The sequence below is a fragment of the Lissotriton helveticus genome, chromosome 5_1, assembly GCF_964261635.1.
Source record: "Lissotriton helveticus chromosome 5_1, aLisHel1.1, whole genome shotgun sequence".
NCBI lineage: Eukaryota > Metazoa > Chordata > Amphibia > Caudata > Salamandridae > Lissotriton > Lissotriton helveticus.
Genome location: NC_136065.1, coordinates 88716001 through 88736865, shown reverse-complemented (window position 1 = coordinate 88736865; position 20865 = coordinate 88716001). Strand labels below are relative to the sequence as shown.

Below are 20865 nucleotides of genomic sequence, written 5' to 3'. Positions count from 1 at the left end.
CGTTAATAGTGTGAGTGTAGAATGGCAGGGAAGGGGGAGAAACTAGAACTGTGTGAGTGCTAGATCAGTGTGAAAGCTCAAACTGTGGAACTGTCATACAGTAATTGCGGCTTTTCTTTACACATGTTCCCTTCGCTGCTCCTTGTATTTGCTTCTCCTAATACATAAACTACTTTGTCCTTTCTTGGAAGCTCCAGACCCATAAATTCAGCATATACTGGTATCTAAAGTAATTCCCAAGTTGCAACCCAAATGTACTAATCTCCTAAATGTTAGTAATTCTAGGAGCAAAATTACCACAACGGAATTACTGATAGTCTGAGGGATGAAAGCAAGATTCAAACAGGAAATGGGTCACCAGGTATATCAGCTGGGGATAGCTTAAATGCTGGCTAAACTCAGTATACCTGAAAGACATCCAATCCCTCACTTTTCAAAAAAAAATTGAAAATGGTTGAGGTTAGACACAAATCTAGTGCCAATCCTTTCATTTGAGAACTAGTGCACACCGGCTTTAAAAAGTAACCTATTGAAAATTATTTGGTTTGTGTTGTCTTGAGTTCAATTATGAGCATCTATTGGTGTGTGCTTATTGTCTAATGTTCTGTTATATTTCCTTGTGTGTGCTATATCAAACATATAGCTGTACTATATCATAGCATTACCATGAACAGAAACCCACATGAATAGGCTACACAATTATATTTACCTTTATAACTCGTCTTCACTGCCTCTAGGCACTGCAGCTTCACATTATTGCACCTGGAAGAGCACACAAATCATTTTAGGTGTTTCAGAACTATCACGGTTCACAGGATCTCAGAAAGAACATCACACACTTTGCTATCTGTACTAATATAATAAAGAGAGAGCCCAAACCTTTGAGGCGGGTAATCTCAGGAACCACAGCACCAATCACAACACCCAATACAGCGTTGGAAAGGGCAGTTGCAGGAGAAGGACATAGGCTATGCAGACGCCCACCATATACATTTAAAAGGTAAAAGAACCGTGCCAGCAAAGTAGTCCCTTGTGGGCGCGTCTGCGTTTTGCTGTGGGCGTGTGCTGGGGGCGTGACAAACGCTGGGGGCGTGTGGTACGTTCCGCCCTTCTTGCCATGTTTCATATCGTATGCTGTGGGCGTGGGCGTGTGCGGGATTACGGGGAAAAAAAGCGAGCGTTGTGCCAAATATTTCATTGTTTTTTCTTCCCAGGTTCTGTACATTCCAACTCCGGGTGCCCACCCTGCTCCCTTTAAATACCCCTGCACCCCATAATCATAACCCACCCTTACTCCTTAAAATACCCCAACACCCTTAAACACTAACCCATATTAACCCTATAAATATACCCTATACCCCAAAACCCAAACCTATCCCTAAACCCTAAAAATACCCCTGTACCCCGAAACCCAAACCTAGCCCTGAACCCTAAAATACCCCTGTACCCCAAAACCCAAACCTAGCCCTGAACCATCAAAATACCCCTGTACCCCAAAACCCAAACCTACCCCTGAACCCTAAAATACCCCTGTACCCCAAAACCCAAACCTAGCCCTGAACCCTAAAATACCCCTGTACCCCAAAATCCAAACCTAGCCCATAACCCTTAAAATACCCCTGTACCCCAAAACCCAAACCTACCCCTGAACCCTAAAAGTACCCCTATACCCCAAAACCCAAACCTAGCCCTAAACCCTAAAAATACCCCTGTACCTCAAAACCCATACCTATCCCTAAACCCTAAAACTACCCCTGTACCCCATAACTCAAAACTATATCTGAACCCTTAAAATACCCAAACACCCCAAAACATATACCTCAGTACCCCAAAACATATACCCCTATACCCATACTTACCTTATCCAAACTTTAAAAAAAACATGTTTTTACCATTTATGCATTTACAACGAATTTCATTGTAAATGTATGCGTGGTAAAACCATATAAAATGTAATGCCACGCGTTATAATGGCATTGCGGAGTCATGGTACTTTCGTAATGAAAGTATGCGGAGTGATAGTATGCGGAAAGAAAGTTGCGGAATAATGGGTGTTTACCCTCCCCCGGTAAGTACATCGGTGGCACGGCGGCCCACATCTCCAGCAACATACTCATATTTTTTCACCACCGATTTGAAAAATGCACAGGTCTCTCTCATTGATGTCCAGCACCGACATACACTCTTAGACACACCTCCCGCCACAAGTTCTAGAATTGCGAACTTTAGAGCTGGGGAGCTACGTTCGAATCTCGGCATCAGCTCAACATCCTGTGATTCTAGGCAAATCGCTTTGTGTCCCCGTGCCTACCACAAATGAATGTGTTCTTCTGTAATGTAAATTGTGCTCATGCCATGTTGTCGAGTTCGCGCTATATAATATTGCAAGGAAAAATAAAGTAGGGAAACTCGAGTTCACACACTACTGAACGCGCACTCTTAGGTGCATCAGCAGTGCACTGTGAATCGGAACGTTTCACAGGCCTGTCACAGATAAGAAATGCTATCAAAACGAAATCCTACAAAACAATATACTACTGGCCGGCAGCAATTCATACCCGGACAACGTCAGGACGGGCTGCTAGTTAGAAATATAATAATAAACATCACACGAGCTCCTGTGGATCTTAATGCAGTATGTGATATTTACACACAACAGTCCGTGCTACAATCATATCCAAAAAGGTAGTGCATTACTAATAGTGGTTACATCTTTCAGACCATCATGCATAGGTATGGAGGGTGCATTGGGTGCAGGGACTAGGAAAGAGGTCTTGCCTTTAAATAACAACATCCTATTGTAACCTACTGGCGCGATATTCATACTCACGTCTGCGAGTAATCCGCAAAATCACAGGAATAGGCCAGTGAAATAAAAATTACGAACAGGCACATAGGCCTGAATTTATATCTTGTGAAAATAAGGTGGGCAGCTGGGCACATTCCACATCGTTTGGTAGCAATAACTGTGCTGATTCTAGACATGTGCAAATATGTTCTTCAATGGCTTGAAGAGGAGGGTACAAATGTTATGTTTCGGGGACTGTGAGTTTACTTGGTTATGATAGATGTTCAACATATAAACGATTACTTCAGCTAACAACATATTGGCTCTATGCCAACAGAAATTGACTATAATGTGTACAACTGTATCTGCATGCATTCTACAAAGTTGATATGTAACTTGTATTGGATTGCTGATGATGTTTCAGATGTAATGAGAACAGTATAATAATAATAATTGGCATACACATAATACTAATGATAATAATAAAAACAAATTTAAACAAAAAACTACAAAAAAAATCAGACCAGCATGCATCCTGCATGTGGGTGCTCTACTAAAGAAATGGTTGCTGCAACGCCTGCAAGTTCACCTGCATCCGGACCTGCACTACTCCAGCACCGACCAAGACCAAGCCGAGCAACAGCAGAAGCCACCTGAAATGCATCCTGCTCAACACCCGCTTCGTCCACAGACACGCCGTCGAGCTCTGGAACCTGCTCGACACAACCTCACCAGACGTCGCCTTCCTCACGGAAACCTGGATGAACGCCTCTTCAGCGCCCGACATCGCCATCGCCATCCCAGACGGCTACAAGATCATCCGGAGGGACCGCATCAACCAGACCGGAGGAGGCATCGCCATCATCCACAGGAACACCATCCGCATCACGACCAACACCGACGACACCCTCGCACCCGCCGAACACCTGCACTTCCATGTCCACGTCAACCCCAAGACCACCCTCAGAGGCACCCTCATCTACAGACCCCCGGGACCACGCACACAATTCAGCGAAGACATCGCCGACTTCATCAGCCCGCACGCCCTCCTCTCCGCTGACTACATCCTCCTCGGGGACCTCAACTTCCACCTGGAGAACAACAACGACTGCAACACCACCACCCTGCTGGACAACCTCGCCAACCTCGGTCTCAAGCAGCTGGTGACCACCCCCACCCACTACGCCGGACACACACTCGACCCCGTGTTCTCATCCAGCAAGGACATCGCCTTCAGCCACGCCACCGGACTCCACTGGACGGACCACAGCTGCGTCCACTTCAGCTTCAGTAGGACCACGATCCACCACCACCAGCAACAGGTTGCACGCAGGAGCACAGCCGACCAGCTCGCGACCTCCCTGAGCATGAACCCTCCCACCAGCGCAACGAACCCAAGCCAGGCGGCGACCAACCTCGCGAAGTGGATCAGCAACTGCGCAGACGACCTCGCCCCCCTGAAGACCCCGCCCAGCAGACCCGGTAGCAAGAAAGCCCCATGGTTCACCGACGAACTCAAGAGCTCCAAGAAGAACTGCTGAGCCCTCGAGAGAACCTGACGCAGAGACCCAACACCGGACAACATGACTGCCCTCAAGCTCGCCACCCGAAAACACCACCAACTCATCCACGCCACCAAGAAAACCGCATTCAAGGAACGACTGGACAACAACGCACACAACAGCAAGGAACTCTTCAACATCGTTAAAGAGCTCTCCAACCCCAACGCCGGAAACAACGACATCACCCCTTCGCAAGACCTCTGCAACTCCCTCGCCTCCTACTTCCACAACAAGATCGCGGACATACACAACAGCTTCAGCACTCAACCGACGCTCGCCACGACCGAACCACCGCCCCCCACAACCACCCTCCGCGCCTGGACCCCGATCAGCACCGAAGACACCGTCCGCACGATGAACTCCATCCACTCCGGATCTCCTACTGACTCCTGCCCTCACCACGTCTTCAACAAGGCCGACGCTGTCATCGCACCCCACCTGCGGGACATCATCAACACCTCCTTCGACACCGCTACCTTCCCGGAGAGCTGGAAGCCCGCCAAACTAAGCGCTCTACTAAAAAAGCCATCAGCCGACCCCACCGACCTCAAGGACTACCGCCCCATCTCGCTGCTCCCGTTTCCTGCAAAAGTCATCGAGAAGACAGTCAACAAGCAGCTGGCCGCCTTCCTCGAGACAAACAGATCCCTCGACATCTCGCAGTCTGGCTTCCGGGCCAACCACAGCACCGAGACCGCTCTGATCGCAGCCACCGATGACATCCGAGCACTGCTTGACAACGGAGAAACAGCAGCCCTCATCCTCCTAGACCTCTCCGCGGCCTTCGACACTGTCTGCCACCGAACACTAGTGCAGCGACTCAGCAACGTCGGAATTCAGGAGAAGGCACTGGAGTGGATCATCTCCTTCCTCGCTGGAAGGACACAGAGAGTCCGCCTCCCCCCGTTCAGATCTGAAGCCACCGAAGTCATCTGCGGCGTCCCTCAAGGCTCCTCGCTCAGTCCTACCCTCTTCAACGTCTACATGAGCCCCCTCGCAGACATCGCACGCCAGCACAACCTCAACATCATCTCCTACGCCGACACCCAGCTGATTCTCTCCCTCACCAACGACCCCGCCACCGCCAGAGCCAACCTTCACGAAGGGATGAAAGAGGTAGCCGAATGGATGAAGAACAGCCGCCTGAACCTGAACTCGGACAAGACGGAAGTCCTCATCCTGGGATCCTCACCCTCCTGGTGGCCCCCCGCCCTAGGCAGCGCACCCAAACCAACAGACCACGCACGCAACCTGGGCTTCATCCTGGACTCCTCCCTCTCCATGACCAGACAAGTCAACGCCGTCGCCTCGTCGTGCTTCAACATCCTGCGCATGCTACGGAAGATCTTCCTGTGGATCCCCACCGAGACCGGGAAGACGGTCACCCAGGCCCTCGTCACCAGCCGTCTGGACTACGGCAACTCCCTATACGCCGGAACCACCGCCTAACTCCAGAAGAGACTCCAGCGGATCCAGAACGCCTCAGCACGACTCATCCTGGACATCCCCCGTCGCAGCCACATCTCCGGACACCTGAGAGACCTGCACTGGCTCCCGGTCAACAAGAGAATCACCTTCCGACTCCTCACCCACGCACACAAAGCCCTAGACAACCAGGGCTCAGGATACCTCAACAGCCGCCTCAACTTCTACGCACCCAAACGCCAGCTTCGATCGACCAGCCACGCCCTCGCCCCCCGCATCCGAAGAGCCACCACAGGGGGACGGTCCTTCTCCTACCTCGCCGCCAAGACATGGAACTCCCTCCCGAACCACCTCCGCCTGACCCAGGACCACCTCGCCTTCAGGAAGCAACTCAAGACCTGGGTGTTCGAGCAGTAGCGGACCTCCCCCCCAGCGCCTTGAGACCCTCTGGGTGAGTAGTGCGCTATATAAATGCATTGATTGATTGATTGATTAACAGTAGTACCAAAAGCACTGGACCAGGAACATCAAAGAAGTCCCTATAACCAAACTTGAATCCAGGATTCATGCCCGTCTACAGCCCCAGCCTTCCACTTTGTCGGCTGAGGACCTCACAGCTCACTTTAATTCTACAATGATGGAGGTATTAGATCAAGTAGCGCCACTCAAACTCAAACAGCTGAGACCAACCAAATCTAAATCTTGGTTCAACGTGGATCTTAATAACGAAAGACGACAACTCAGACAGTCGGAAAGGACTTGTGGAGACTAAACCCATCGACTTTACACAGAACGCAACTCAGATCTGCGCGACTGGCCTATAAAAACACATCTTCAGAAAAAAGGCCTCCTACTTCCGCAACTAACTAGACCAGGTGAAGAATAGACCTAGAAAGCTCTTCAACATTGTTAAAAGTCAAACAAACGGCACATCCTCACACAAAATCAAAGCCACCAAAGTTTGTTGCAAAGAATTTGCCTGCTTCTTCACAGATAAAGTAACAAAAATTGAACAATCCTTCATCCAAACCTCAAATTCCCCCTTCCTCTTATCCTGCCACCCCTCAAGCACCATGGACCAAACAGAAAGAGATCATACCAAGGACAACCAAGTCTGCCTCCAACCAAAAAATAATGCTCACTGGTCAGGCTTCAAACTCATGTCGGAAAACGAGGTCTTAAACATAATTGCAAGCTTAAAGCCCTCTTCCCACACTATGGACCCCCTCCCATCCACAATAGTAAAAAAACTCAATCACCTCATTAACCCTTTCTGGAAAAAAATCAAAAACTCCTCTCACACATCAGGCTGTGTCCCAGACTCCCTTCAACTCGGACAAATTACACCCATACTCAATAAACCAGGAGCCGACCCCCAACGACTTCAACAACCTCGGACCTATCTCCAACCTCCCGTTCCTAGCTAAAGCATTGGAGAAGTGTGTGCTCCAACAACTCAACAAACATATTGACGATTTCAACCTCCTCGACACCTTTCAATCGGAATTCAGGAAAGGTTGTAGCACCGAAACAGCCATGCTAAATATTTCTGACGATATCCACAGAGCCTTAGATGAAGGCGAAGCCTGTCTCCTCATCCTTATTGACCTATCTGCGGCATTCGACACAATAAATTATCCAGCTTTACTTGAGACTCTGAAGAGGCGCTCTGGCATTAATGGCTTGGTACTAAAATTGTTCACTTTCTTCCTCAGCACCGTTCGCAACAAATTAACATTAACTCCTGTCTCACAAGTCACACTTGGGGTCCCACAATGTCAGGGCTAGAATATCAATCTTACCAGAGACTTGCACAGGAACAGAGACGCTTGTTCCCAACTCTTCCCCAAAGGTACTTCGGAGAACCAGTAAGATAACCCAGACTCCAAAGGCACCCTCAGGGGGGAAGGGGGAGTGGATAAAATAACAAACTAAGAAGAGACTGGTTCAGAAACTCTGGTCCTCTCTTTTCCGGTCTACTTCTTTCTTCTATTCAGCAGATGGTGCGCTTCAGAGAATATCTAATAATAACAATGTAATAAACACAAGATTATGTTCAGCCTCCCTAACTTCTTTTAGTGCTTCGTTATTATCTTCTTATCAACTTAACCTACCCTAAGTTTCAGGAAACTGAGCCTCTCCTCTGTGTTCTTTTAACTTGTAAGTCTTCCTTTCTTGACTTCTTTTACTGCACCTGCATTGTCTCACCTATAACATAGAATACTCTTTCAGTTCCTACCCTACCTCTACTATTAACCTTTTATGTTAATGTTAAATGCTTTGAATTCACTTACTGCGTTTTAGGTGCCTGGCTCTTTTCTTCTCCATGTTCTTTTAGCGCTGTAACTGTAACTTCTCTCTTTCTTTCACAGGTTCCAAGCTTCAATATACTAATTCCTGGTAAGTATAGTTTCTAGATATTTCTATCTCTTTCCGGACTCGCAAAAAATTAAAATAGTTTAATAATCTGATTCCTTAACCTCGTATTTCTTTTCTTATAACAGGTTCCCAATTCTCTACTAGAATTCTATGGTAAGTTCTATTTCTCTTCTTTAACTATTTACAATTGCTTAAACATTTCTTTTAATGCAACATTTACTATGGCTTTTGTCACTTAGCTTATCTCTGGCTTGTCCTCGTAGACGGAGCTGCTACACGGAGAGTAGAACCCAAAAATATCCGTTGTGCAGTTTTTCTGAGGGAAGCCGAACGAAGACTCCAGACGTCTCTTTCTCTGTGACCTCGGTTCAACCTTAGGTCGCGGTTCTGTGTGAAGAACTGACAGGAATTCCCGGGCAGACAAACATCAGTCAACGTCTGTTTGGGGGAAAACTGATACACACGCTGACGTTTCCGGCTCATTCTAACCCTCACTACTCCGACGGAGATGCGGAGAAAGAAGCGGACGGACCGAACGGTAATTAATGGTCTAAATACTAAATAGTGTTAATTCTAAGGTGCGCACTCTCGAGTTGCTTCAGTGAAGTGCTCGTTCATCTTGGAACGCGCGCCTCAGCTAATCCCTGCACACCTGTACAGAAAGAGACTAGACCGCTGCTAAGGGTTCAATGCGGCAGCCATCTTAGAGTTTCTCAATTGATTCAATTTTGACCAATTGTTGCTTCTTGACTGTTTGTTCCTTGTTTGGCCGGAACGGTTTGTTAATAATGTTCCAACAGTTGAAATAACTCGTTTTGAAGGTCTGACACACAAGGATCAATCCTCTCTCCATCACTCTTCAAGCTCTTCATGGGACCCCTGACAATCATTCTGAAACAAGCAGAAATTAACTACCACCTATATGCAGACGACACTCCAATTTACTACAAAGTCAAATCTCCCAGCGACATCAGTCACCTCATTGTCACACTAACCAAGATCCAATCTTGGTTCAACGCAAATCACTTAAATCTGAACCCAGAACTAATAATGTTCTCTCCAAAAAGTAACCGCCTGGATCAAGAATCTCGATGTTCTAAACTGTTCCCCCGTCCTATCCGACTCGATTAAGTCGCTAGGCATTACCCTGGACAAAAACTTATCAATGAAAGACCACATCAAAAAAACTGCAAAAGGTGCGCTTTACTCACTAAAACACCTCAAGAAAATTAAACCTTTAATTCCCCAAGATGATCTCAAGACAATAGTACAATCCCTAGTCCTCTCCAAACTGGACTATGGGAACGCCACCCTAACAGGGACACCGAAAGCCCACCTAGCCCCACTATGGTCAGCCCTCAACATGGTCGCCCGACTCATTACTGGTGTAAAAAGATTTGAACACATCACACCAGCTCTCTACGCCCTCAACTGGCTTTCCATGGAAGGTAGATGTATTTACAAACTGGCCTGCATCAAACACAAAACCCTTCACTCACCTTCCCCCAACTACCTTAACAGCAAACTAGCAAAAGCCGGAAAAGCCAGAATGCTGAGAAGCTCCAACTCACTTCTTCTAATCCCTCCGAAAGTGAAAAGGAAAACCACTCAGTGTCGATCCTTCTATGGTAATGTGCCCAGGATGTGGAACTCACTCCCTAGAGACCTCAGATGCAACCCCTCCTTGTCCTGCTTCAAAAGGGTCGTGAAACTCCATCTCCTCAACAAATTCTTTACCGACCACGGTCAACTAACCAAGACTCTGGCTCTGATAACCTAGTGGACTCCCTGCTCACTTGATCAAGGATTGGTGGGTACTGGACTATGCCAACCACCTACTTTATTTTGTCTCCCTCCCCAGCACCGTTTGCCTAATTATTATGTTTTATGTTGCTTATATCTTTCTTTCCTCCTTAGATTATACTATGTAATGCTACCTTTCTCCCTCACTGTTTTGCCTGATTACTATGCTTATGCTTATATATTTTTTGCTTCCTGAGATCATGCTATGTAATGCAACCTTTATCGCTTGTCTATATGTAAAGCGCTCTGATACCCACGGGCCAAGCTAGCGCTTTATAAAACTTTAAACATAAAATAAAAAATAAAAAAGTAGTAGTTTTGCAGTTTGAAGAATTTTCTGGATTCACATGCTGTGTCTTATTCCGCCACCTAGTGGTTGGGTCCGAAAACATCCTTGTTTTTGTTTTCTCGCTCTTTCGTTTTAGGTCTCGCTTACGCAGTGCGCTACTTAGGAGGGGGACCTTTTGGAATCGCTCCGGCTTTTGTTTAAACTTGTGCATGTTTTGCACTGTTGTCTATTGGCCCTTGTGCATGTTTGGCGTTTGCCTTGCAGGAGCGAGCAGCGGCGCCATCTGTTAGCAATTATCGCGCCAGCCGCTGCTCGCTCCCGTAAGGTAAACGCTGTAGGTGCTTGCGGGCCGCGCTTGTCTTTCAGCGCTAGTTTATCTAGAGTCTAGACTCTGTAATTTTTGTTTAGCTCCAGAAGCATGCACGACGTGCTGTCTGTATTAACATTGTTTTTTTTCTTATAACGCGGCACATCGGTAATGGCCCCTGCGCGTCTTTTTAAATGTGGGCAAAATATATATATCTATAGTTTGCACAACGTGCTGTTTCTTTTAACATTGTATGTTTTTATTTTCTTATAGCGCAGCACATCCGTAATGGTGCCAGTGCATCTTCTTTTTAAAATGCGGGTTAATTTAACAAATATATGTATATATATATTTATGTTTGCAATGTGGACGCCATCAGAATAGGGTCCCGCGTATTGCTTTTGTTAGGCTTTTATTCCGTGCACACACTACGATCCCGGTCTTTTTTCAGGGCAGCCGACGCTGCCTCACAACCCCCTCCATGCCGATTCCACAACAATAGGGTGGGAGGCACTGGGTGGAGCGTGCATGCGTGTTGCTCCAAGCATCCCTCACCCGCAAATGCTTTTCACCAGTTAGACAATTTCAACTCGTGGCTATGGGTGGGTAGGTGGGGGCTTTCAGCCCACTGTAATCACACAGTTAAGACAGAGGCCGTCTCCCATCGGTGTGCAGCTCTTTCCACCGACACTTAGCCTCGCCTTTCAACTCTATGAACCTCCTTTTTGGACAGTTTATTTATTCTGCTAGATAATGGACACCACAACTTGCTTTACCTGCCAGATAATTGAGCCACCCAGTGTCCGTTGTGTGCAAGATATCTTGCCAACTTGGATTAATACAGTAAGACACTATCTTTCAGACTGTATGTCAAATACCCTCTGGTGCTTTCCACCAGTGCTTTTTAGGTTCTTAGTTCGGTCACTGTACCGCATCTTTTAATTTCTGCGTAACCACCCGAGACGTGGGTGTGTAAACATTCTGAGATCCCGTGCCTGTAGACTTAAGGAATGTGTATCATGACCTAGAACATCCCATCACCTTGACTGCCTTTTTTATTACACCCTGCTTTTGCTCTATGTGTAGACTGTCTGGTACTCCCGTCTCTCCCATTGCAGAACTTTCCTACTTATGACCAGTATCTAAAAGATTGCCTCTCTCTTGGAAATGATTGTGAGATTCAGAATGCAGAAAATGAACTGATCCAAAATTATATTTTTTACTGTGTCTCTGAGGGATTGTACTTTGTGTGCATGCATCCAACTCCGGCAGGATTGGGGACGCGCTTAGTTGGAATGGGAACTGTAGTGTTGGGGCCCTAGGCCCGCATGGTGAAAGGAATGATACACAGGACAGCAGTTAGGGGATAGTAGATCTGGCCTCGAGCACGTGCGCTCGGGTTCTTTTATTAGCAGCGTCACCTGACCCAGTGACGTCTGTGGTGGGTGGGTGTACAGTGTATGGTTACACTGAAAAAAACTAGACTGTGTCCTGGCAGGACACTACATTCCTCCCAAAATTTAATGAAAGGAAAAGCGAATGTCCAACCTGCAAGAAAACGGAACAATAACATTTGATAGCCCCAACGGATCTTCTTCAGGCGATCAGCTGGGAGAATGTTGAAAGTTCCAGGACTACAAAGTCAGTCAGATGAGCTTCACCTCGGCGGTGTACTTCAGATCATCCTTGTCTTGCTGTGTTGACGCCTATATACAGTGTTCATCATTTGGAGCATCGGGAGCAGAATGGGTGTGACCCTTGAGGGGTCTCGCAGGTGTTCCTAGTCCAGTGGATGACAACGTTTGTTGGTTGTAGGAGACGACTATGGCACGAGAGATCTTTCCTTGGATTTGCTGATCTTGATGCCTTCACATCTCCGTCCGGCCAAGTAACTTCCGACTTGCCTTTCTTGCCGGACTCCTCTCTCACTGGAGCCTCGAAGACTGGCCTCTCCTGCTTGGACTCTTCTCTCACTAGAGACGCTGGGAGGACCCTCTTGCCGGACACGATGGGACCGGGTGGACCGTGCGGGCTTCGCATGAGCCGCGCAAAGGCGTCGCTGAGGAACTGCCAACGGACTCACCGCCAAGTCTCTCATGACGTCCTCGGGGGTGTTGATGTCATCCGCCAGGATGGTCTTGCCGTTAGGACATGGGTTCAGTGTCTTCACCAGACCGTTTCTCGGTGCCAGGTGTTTACCTGGGGCCTTCATGCTTCCTGTTGTCTGTCGTGGAGCAGCCGCTGCTGCACCTCTCCCATCCGGATTCCTTTCTCACAGGACATGCGGTCGAGGCCCTTGTCCCCTGGACTGCCACTTGATCGCGTGGGCTGTGCGGGTCGCTGCGGAACTTCGGACATGGCCACAGTCGAGTCTTGTGTAGTCCACAAGGGTGGATTGTCTAGTGCTCGGGTATGCTCTGCTTCGGCAAGCTTCAGGTTCACGGGGCACCCATACGGTTCTTCAGTGGTTGGTCTCCTCTAATGCAGGTTGTAGGGATTACTGGGATCCACACGGATGTTGGGATGTTCCTTGGCCAGCACCGATGTTCCTGTGTGCTGACTGTTACGATGCTCCTTGGACAGCACCGATGTTCCTGTGTGCTGTGGTTCTCTCTCTTCCTCTGTGGAGTGATGTTGTGATTCTCCATCCTTCCTCTACGTTCTCTTCGACGCGGTCCGGTCTTCTTTCTTGCTTACTCATGCTAACCAGGATTCTCCATGTAGCGGGCCCTCTACATGTCGTCCCCTTGGTCTTGTCCATGTGGTAGGACACTGTCTTCACTTGGCTTGCTGACTAGACCGGTCGTCGTATCTTCCTGTCCCTTCTTCCTTTTCTTTATGGCGTCGCGCCCTTCCTTTCCATGTTCCTTCTTGCGACGTGGTCTGGTCCTCTTGCTGTAGTTGGCCTTCCCGACCAGTCTTCCCCAGGCGGCGTGCACTCCACCTGTTTCTTTCTGGTTTGGGCATAGCTCTCCAGCATGGTGCTCTTCTCTTCTCTGACTGGACCAGTTGTTGCGATCTTCTCTGTTGCTTCTTTTCTTTCCTTGGCGACCAGACTGGGTGGTCGGCTTTCATCTTGGACATGAGTTGTCATGCTGTGCTGTTTACTTTGTGGTCGCTATTCGCCGTCACGGAGTTTTGGCATTTGCGCGCTTTTGTCTGCGCGGAGGAGGGTTGCGTCACCGCTCCTGGTGCATGCCGCCATGCGTGCTGACGATGGCGTTCTGGTTGCTGTGAGACATCGCTGTCTCCCTTGGGGACTTTTGTGCTCTGTCCCGTGGCGTTGGCGTGTCGCTGTGCAGCGTCACTCTGGCGCTCCTGCCACGTTCCGGCGCAGTGCTGCGCGGTCCTGTCGTGCGGGTGTGGAGTTCTGGCACTCCTGTCGCGTTCTGGCGCTTTGTGGTACGGTTCCTGCGTTTTCTGGCACGTTCCTGCGCTGTCTCCTTTGGTCCTCAGGAGGTTGCATATTGACATGGCGTCATTCGGACGTGGCTGTGTCCTTGTGCTGTTGCGCAGTTACTTTGTGTGTCTGTTTTCTTGGTGCACTACTGTGCTTCAGTGGAGATGCCTTGATTCTCTTGCTGTATGTCGCAGCAGCCTGAGATTGCTTCTGTGGTAGAATGCTGGTGGCTCTTGACACTGTGCGTAGCTACAGTCCTAGGGTGACTGCTTTGTGCAATGCTTGTTTTCTTTCTTGAATGGCAGGTGCGCTTTTCCTTTTGGCCACTGGGTGGCAGTGTTGCTGGATAGCTCCTTAGCCTGCCTTGCTCACTACTTTCCTCACTTGTTGAGCACTCTATTATCTCGGTGCACATGAGGGGGCAGGGGCTGCTGCTAGCTGGCCTCAGGGACTGGACGCCACCTCTTTGCCGGTAAGTTTTTCTTTTTGAATGTATTCCTCTTTGGGGGCAGTAAGGCACAGGCTCCAGTTCGAGTTTGTTGTCTCTGCGGGAGGGGCACACTTCCTCGGTGGCGCTGGCCGCACACGGGCGCTTCCTTCTTCTCCCCCTTCCCTGCGCTCGGCAGTCCACGCTGGGGGGGGGGTGTTGATGCTACCCTTCGGCGGGGGAGCGCGTCACTCCCGTCACTCCTCCCTGGGCGGGGGTGCTCGAGGCAGGCCGCGGGTGGGCTCCGCCGGCCCTGTTGATTTACCCGCTGCTCCTTCCTCGGCACGGGAGGCTCCACTCTTCCCGGTCTCCCGCCGCAGCAGCTTCACCTTGCTCACGCTGCGCGGCGGAGACCTACCGTGCATGTCGCAGGCCGCGGGTGGGCTCCGCCGGCTCTGCTCAGTCGTTCTTCCGCTGGGGGCCGTCGGCAGGCCGCGGGTGGGCTCCGCTGGCACTGCTGAGTCTTCCTTTGGGGGCTTCTACCGGCGGGCCGCGGGTGGGCTCCGCTGGCCCGCTGACTGTCCGGACCACGTTGCGAGGGGGGTCGGGAGGCGGTTAGCTACTCCGCTCCCTCCCCCTCGTTGTTCTTAGTGATTGCGGGTCCGGCCGCACTTTCCCCCACGCCGTCGCTCGTCTCTGGGCCCCACCGCTTCTAGTCACACACGCGGCGGGGCAGGGGACGACTCGGGCAGGCCGTGGGTGGGCTCCGCTGGTCCTGCTTATACTTTGGGCATAGTACATGAAAGTCGCTTCGCCCCTGGGGCTCACCTTTGGCCGATGGGCCTTTTCTCCTCCACGCGGGTGGGCTCCGCGGAGGTTTCACCGAGTGGTGGCGGCCGATGCAGGTGTGCTCTGCACGGCTCTTTCTTCGCCTCCAGGCAGGGATAGCTCACGAGGTGCGGGGTCGGCTCCCGGTCACCTCCTCAGTCGTGTCGGCCCGGGGCTTAGCACACGCCCCGCGGGCCTCTCGGCGCGTCGCACCGTGGTGCAGGGGGTGCCTTCTAGGCGGGCAGCGTGGGCTTCACTACCGACCTCGTCGCCAATGTAGTGTTGGGGCCCTAGGCCCGCATGGTGAAAGGAATGATACACAGGACACCAGTTAGGGGATAGTAGATCTGGCCTCGAGCACGTGCGCTCGGGTTCTTTTATTAGCAGCGTCACCTGACCCAGAGACGTCTGTGGTGGGTGGGTGTACAGTGTATGGTTACACTGAAAACAACTAGACTGTGTCCTGGCAGGACACTACAGGAACCACACCTAGTTTAAGAAGTCAGAGCCACTCCCTTTGCTGATTGAATTGTTCCTGTTGTGTTGCGATATTTTGTTCCTCCTGTTATTGAACCAGAACACAATAGTTAACCTTCAGCAGTTCTGCGTAGCTCCGTTTAAAACGCTCAATTTTTCAAGGTGTATGTAGGAGTAGCGCATTCATTCTGTTTTTGCTTTGAATTCTGGGACTTGTAGTGTAAGCTTTTCCAATGTGATGAATAAGACTAGAAGTCCCAGAATGTAAAGCAAAACCCTGGACTGCATGAAATAGTCACGCAAGGACCCAGTAAAATTGAGCACTCTACCATTGCAGGTAACACGGGTTGAAGCACACTGTAAAATTAGTGAATGCTACAGTAAATTTGTATAATGTGAATGCTATAGTAAATGTGTATAATCTTATGTTAAGGATCTCAGCGGAGCGTGTCAAACAATCCAACAGATTTGGAAGGGGTGTCATACTGTTTCTACAGTATCCCTAAACTTGCTTTTCCCATTGATGTGGCAAGAGTATCATTCACCACCCCAGGCATTTGCTCTCTTCCTAGTTAGCCCAGGTGTCACACGAGAGAGCGGGTATACATTCGAGGTCGGCGATCGATTGGTAGGCCTGGTCCCCCTTTGGCGTGGCGGCTCTGTGCTGTAGCCTGCAGGCATCACATTTGAGACTGGGATGGAAGTAGGAATGCCTTTGTGGCACAGGAGAGCACTCTGCTCGGGGCCAGACAAAACCTATTAGAAGAGAATGAATGGCTTAGGAAGCTTCTTGCTCCTTCCATACACAGCATGCATGTATTAGGGGAGGGGTCAGGTGCATCCCCTCTGATCTACCATATTTTATAAATTTTCTGCTTGTCTACAAAATTAACTTATTCTGAGCCTTTCTATTTGAGCACGGGTTGATGTCAGAAACTTCAAGTCAGGCCTTTGAGTTTCAGTTTCACTCCTTGAAGCATGGTTTCACTTTTGAAAGTTGCCATTGGTTTTGCAGATTAACAATAAATTATCGCACATGATTCATAATTAGGTAACATATCAATCTTGTCAAGTTCACTGCTATTGCTTTGCTGCTGGCAAGGCGAAAGGTTGCATTACATTGGGACAGTAAAATGTAGCCCGCTCGTTACTGCTTGGTTGAGCAGCCTGATCTGTTGTTATCCCACCAGTGAAACCTATGCTGTGTTACAAACCCCCTCTGCTCGGCCTAAAGACATTTGGCAGCCACTTCGAAATTACCTGCCGTCTCTGTAGCTCAAGTGACCTGTGAGGCTACTAGGTCTATGCCACCTATTGTATTTGTTATATCCGCACACATACCTTTGTAACCGTTCTAAAATGTGAGAAGGTCACCACCACCACCCCATCTCACCCTCTTCTTTATTTCATTGACTCACTTATGTACTGTGACTGCTCCGAATGGCTCTTCCGGATAAATGAATGCACTACTCTCACTATTCAATCTTGACCACCCAGTGGGTTGTTTATTTGCATGTTTCTGTGTCTTACCAGAAAATGATAAAGTAAAAAAAAAAAGTTAAAAAAAAAATATGAATATTGTTCTCCAAACCCTAATCTCCTTCTTGTTAAAGTTTTTTATGTAGCCTCCACCCATTAACTATTGCGGGCACTGCCAAGGGTGCCAGGCAAGCCTCCTTTGCAGTCGTGGGTGGGTTTCTGATGACCATTTGCAAACATGGGCACAAGACTGTTAGAACCTATCTGCGCATGTGACGTGGCACTTCATGCTCCTGCTGCACCCATGAACCCTCTGCACCAGCACTATGAAATATGTACCTAAGTGTGGTATAGACAGAGCCCTCTGCCCTTACCGGTGCCCGCGTCACCTGGAAGAATGAATATTCTGCCATCAGACCGCTTCCTTACCCACGTGGGTGGATCTATCAAACTAATCTTCATCCGTGAGGTGTCAGACCCGTGTGCGTCTAATAATAGGCCATGGTTTGCACTCATGGATGAGGGGCTACCAGAGAGAGCCCTTAGCATCTTTGCCATTTCCAGGTCCGTCTGCACAGATTCCTAGGGCGGTTCCAGGCCCTCTGCGCCCACAGGTGGTTCTTGCAGTATCCTGGATTGGGTTGGTGATTGAATGTCAATCGTTGATCACTCCACTTAAGGAGCTCATGTCAAAGTAACTTTTAGAGAAGTTTGGAGGGGTCAGTATCGTGATCAGAAAACAGGAGTTTCCCTTTAATTCAATAAATGACTGTTGAGAATAGATTCATTTGTGTCCACTTTTTGAATGCTATTAGGATTTCTTGGCCTGATAAGCGTGAAGACAGCTTCTGTAGTACCCCTGCCCACACCAGAAATATTTGAAGTCAGCAAAGTCCCTTTAGGTACAGTAATTCTACTGTGAACATAGCTGAAGGGGTTGGAAGTGGTTGGGGTTTTCTTTGACAGATTGCCAAACACAATGGTGGAGGTCTCTGTGACAGCCCACACCGCTGTGGTATGATGACTTGCCCACTTCTCCAGTAGGGTCTTTAGGATAAGAGTAACCCCAAAAGGCTTGCCACATTATGGCGACCTCCTCATTATTACTTTGTCACCCCCATTTTACAAGTTCTCCCGGCTCCATCCAAATTCAGAGTTAAATGAAAGCCCAATTGATGATAGAGGGCTTAAGAAGTGACATTCTCGGACCCCCCAAACAAAGTCTTTTTTATCCACTGAATTAACACTCTAGAACACGCATTTGCAATGCAATAGGTCTCACATTTACTCAAGTTTAAGCTATTGACATTGTAAATGACAATGCCTTTTATTTATGTTTTAAAAACCAAAACATAAATTAAAGGCATTGTCATTTACAATACCAATAGGTCAAAATTGTGTAAATGCGAGACCTATTGCATTGCAAATGCTTGTTTTTGTTGTGAGCGTCATCGACCACCATTTGGTGCCAAGTCCATCCCTTGTGGAATGTCAGATGGCACCCCAGAAGTTAAGATTCTTTTTCTGTTATTTTCTCCATCCATTTTTCTAAATATTGTTCTTCCCACCTGTTTGTTACATTTCCCTTTTCTGGGAAGGTGGGTGGGTCTCATGTGAATCTAGAAAATTCTTCAAGCTTCAAAACTACTCCTACTGGTAAGTAACCATTTCGTTTGGCAGCATGAATTCTTTTGCTAGCCATGGTGTAATGTTCTAGTCTGTTGATGTCATACCTTGAGTGTCTTAGGTACAAACTTGGCACAGGCCTTGCAGTCTTCACCCCTGTGGTCCTTCGGCAGGCAAAGGTTGCAGACCGTGAGGGCGACTCTTTGGGCATATTTGTGGTGGTAGTTGGGTTGGAACTTAAAAGGATGCCTCTCCCCTCTTCATTCTCTGGCTTCGAGGATCTTACCAGCGGGGTCCCTCAGCGGGGTTGAGAAGGCTCCCTTTCTTCGTTCTTTAAATCTTCTCGTGGCCTTCAGTGTTTTTCAGTGATATTCCGACTTCTTGTATCTTTTCTCTCTCTCTCTCTGTGATTCTTTGAAACTCCTCGGTCGTGCTTCCAAACCCAATGGCAGAAAAAAAGAATCTGAAGATGGCGACCACGGCAAATAATCCATAAAGTCTAATGCAGGTTTAACCCACAGAGAAGAACCCTCATGATTATTCATAGACTAACAGGTCATGCACTCCGTGCAGGACACTCGGACAGAGACGGTGGTGGTAGCACTTGACATAGAAAAAGCTTTTGACATGGTTGGCTTGGATGACATATGGGCGGTCTTGTCCCACATGGGATTTGGTGTGAAGCTACTAAAATGGATAGCCCTTCTATACTCTGGGCCCTCGGCCAGGGTCCGGTCTAGGAGGCATGAGTCTGACAGTCTGAGGATACAGAGGGGGACCTGGCAGGTTGCTCCCTGTCCATTCTCCTGTTTGCACTGACCATAGAATCGCTGGTAGCATATTTGCAGACCACATTACAAGGAATGGGAATCCAGGTGGGAAACACTCAGCATATAGTATCCTTGTATGCTGATACACCCCGATATACTTGCGAAGGCCAATGTGTGCAGTACCACTCCTACTGGATGCGCTGCATACTTTTGAGAAGCTGACGGGCTTCAGGGTGAATGTGGCAAAATCTGTATTGTTCCCTGGCAACGGGTGGGTCCAGGCTATCACTAAACCCCTTCTAAACCTTGGGTTGAAGTGGGAGCTAGATAGCCTCTGGTATCTGAGAATACAGGTGCTGCATGGAATTGAGAATTAGTATAAATATGATATGAGTTGAGTACTGACAGGCCTGGGGGCATTGGTGACATTTAGGAACAAACTACCTTTGTCAATTACTGGCAGGGTAGCGGTCGCCAAGATGGCGTTTCTTCCTATACGTCCTGCAGACCCTGCAGTGCTACCTAGGCATCTCGGCGTTTAGAAAACTGGACACCCTCTTGATTGCATACATCTGGGCCAGGAAGCATAGCCGAGTGGGTATCCTAGTCCTTAAACTGGACATAGAGGAGGGAGAGTTAGATTTACCAGACATGGAATCATACTATATGGCATTAGAGCTCTAGCAGCAAGAGGCGGCTGTTGGTGGGAGCAAGAGGAGAAGACAATCTACCCTGCAGCGTAATGGAGGAGCTCAATTAAGGCAACGCTACCTGTACATAGTGCGACAGACAATGAGAAGAGAACATGGGAGTTGCCGGTTAGAACTGTACTGCATCTACCCCTGCTTTCAACACGGCTGCCGCTTTGGTGGTCGAAGCCTTTGTTTCACATCAAACAGGTTACATCATTGTCGGCCTGGATTGCTGGCAGTTTCAAGACCTTAGGGGAACTATATCCAGGAGAGAGGTGCATTACGCTTGCAGAGGCGCAGGAAACATTTGGGGTGGGTAAGGGTAATTTTTTACAATTTGTCCAACTTTACCAAGATGGGCAGTAAAATCTAGACTGTCTTTCCGTAACCCCCCCACCCCTCCTAGGTCCACGTGCTTGAACCATCAATCATTACTGTAGAGCGCAGCTTGTCACACGGTTATACAGGCGCTGGGCTAGTCTAAGTGCCAGGTCTTGAGTCTTTTCCTGAAGTCTTTCAGCGAGAGTGATGTTCAGAGGTGGGACGGGAGGACGTTCCAGGACTTGGCGGCGAGGTGGAAGAAGAAGCGTCCTTTGCTGTGGCTAGGGCGGAT

The 20865-nt window shown here is 48.7% G+C and overlaps 1 protein-coding gene across 1 annotated transcript in view; it reads right to left on the bottom strand.

Annotated features, from left to right (window-relative positions):
- Positions 1-20865, bottom strand: part of LOC144754188 (E3 ubiquitin-protein ligase TRIM39-like) — a 174323-nt gene that overhangs the window by 49787 nt on the left and 103671 nt on the right. The window contains exon 4 of the mRNA XM_078641771.1: positions 710-762. Coding sequence (XP_078497897.1) covers positions 710-762 — 53 coding nt within the window. The remainder of the gene's footprint in view (positions 1-709; positions 763-20865) is intronic.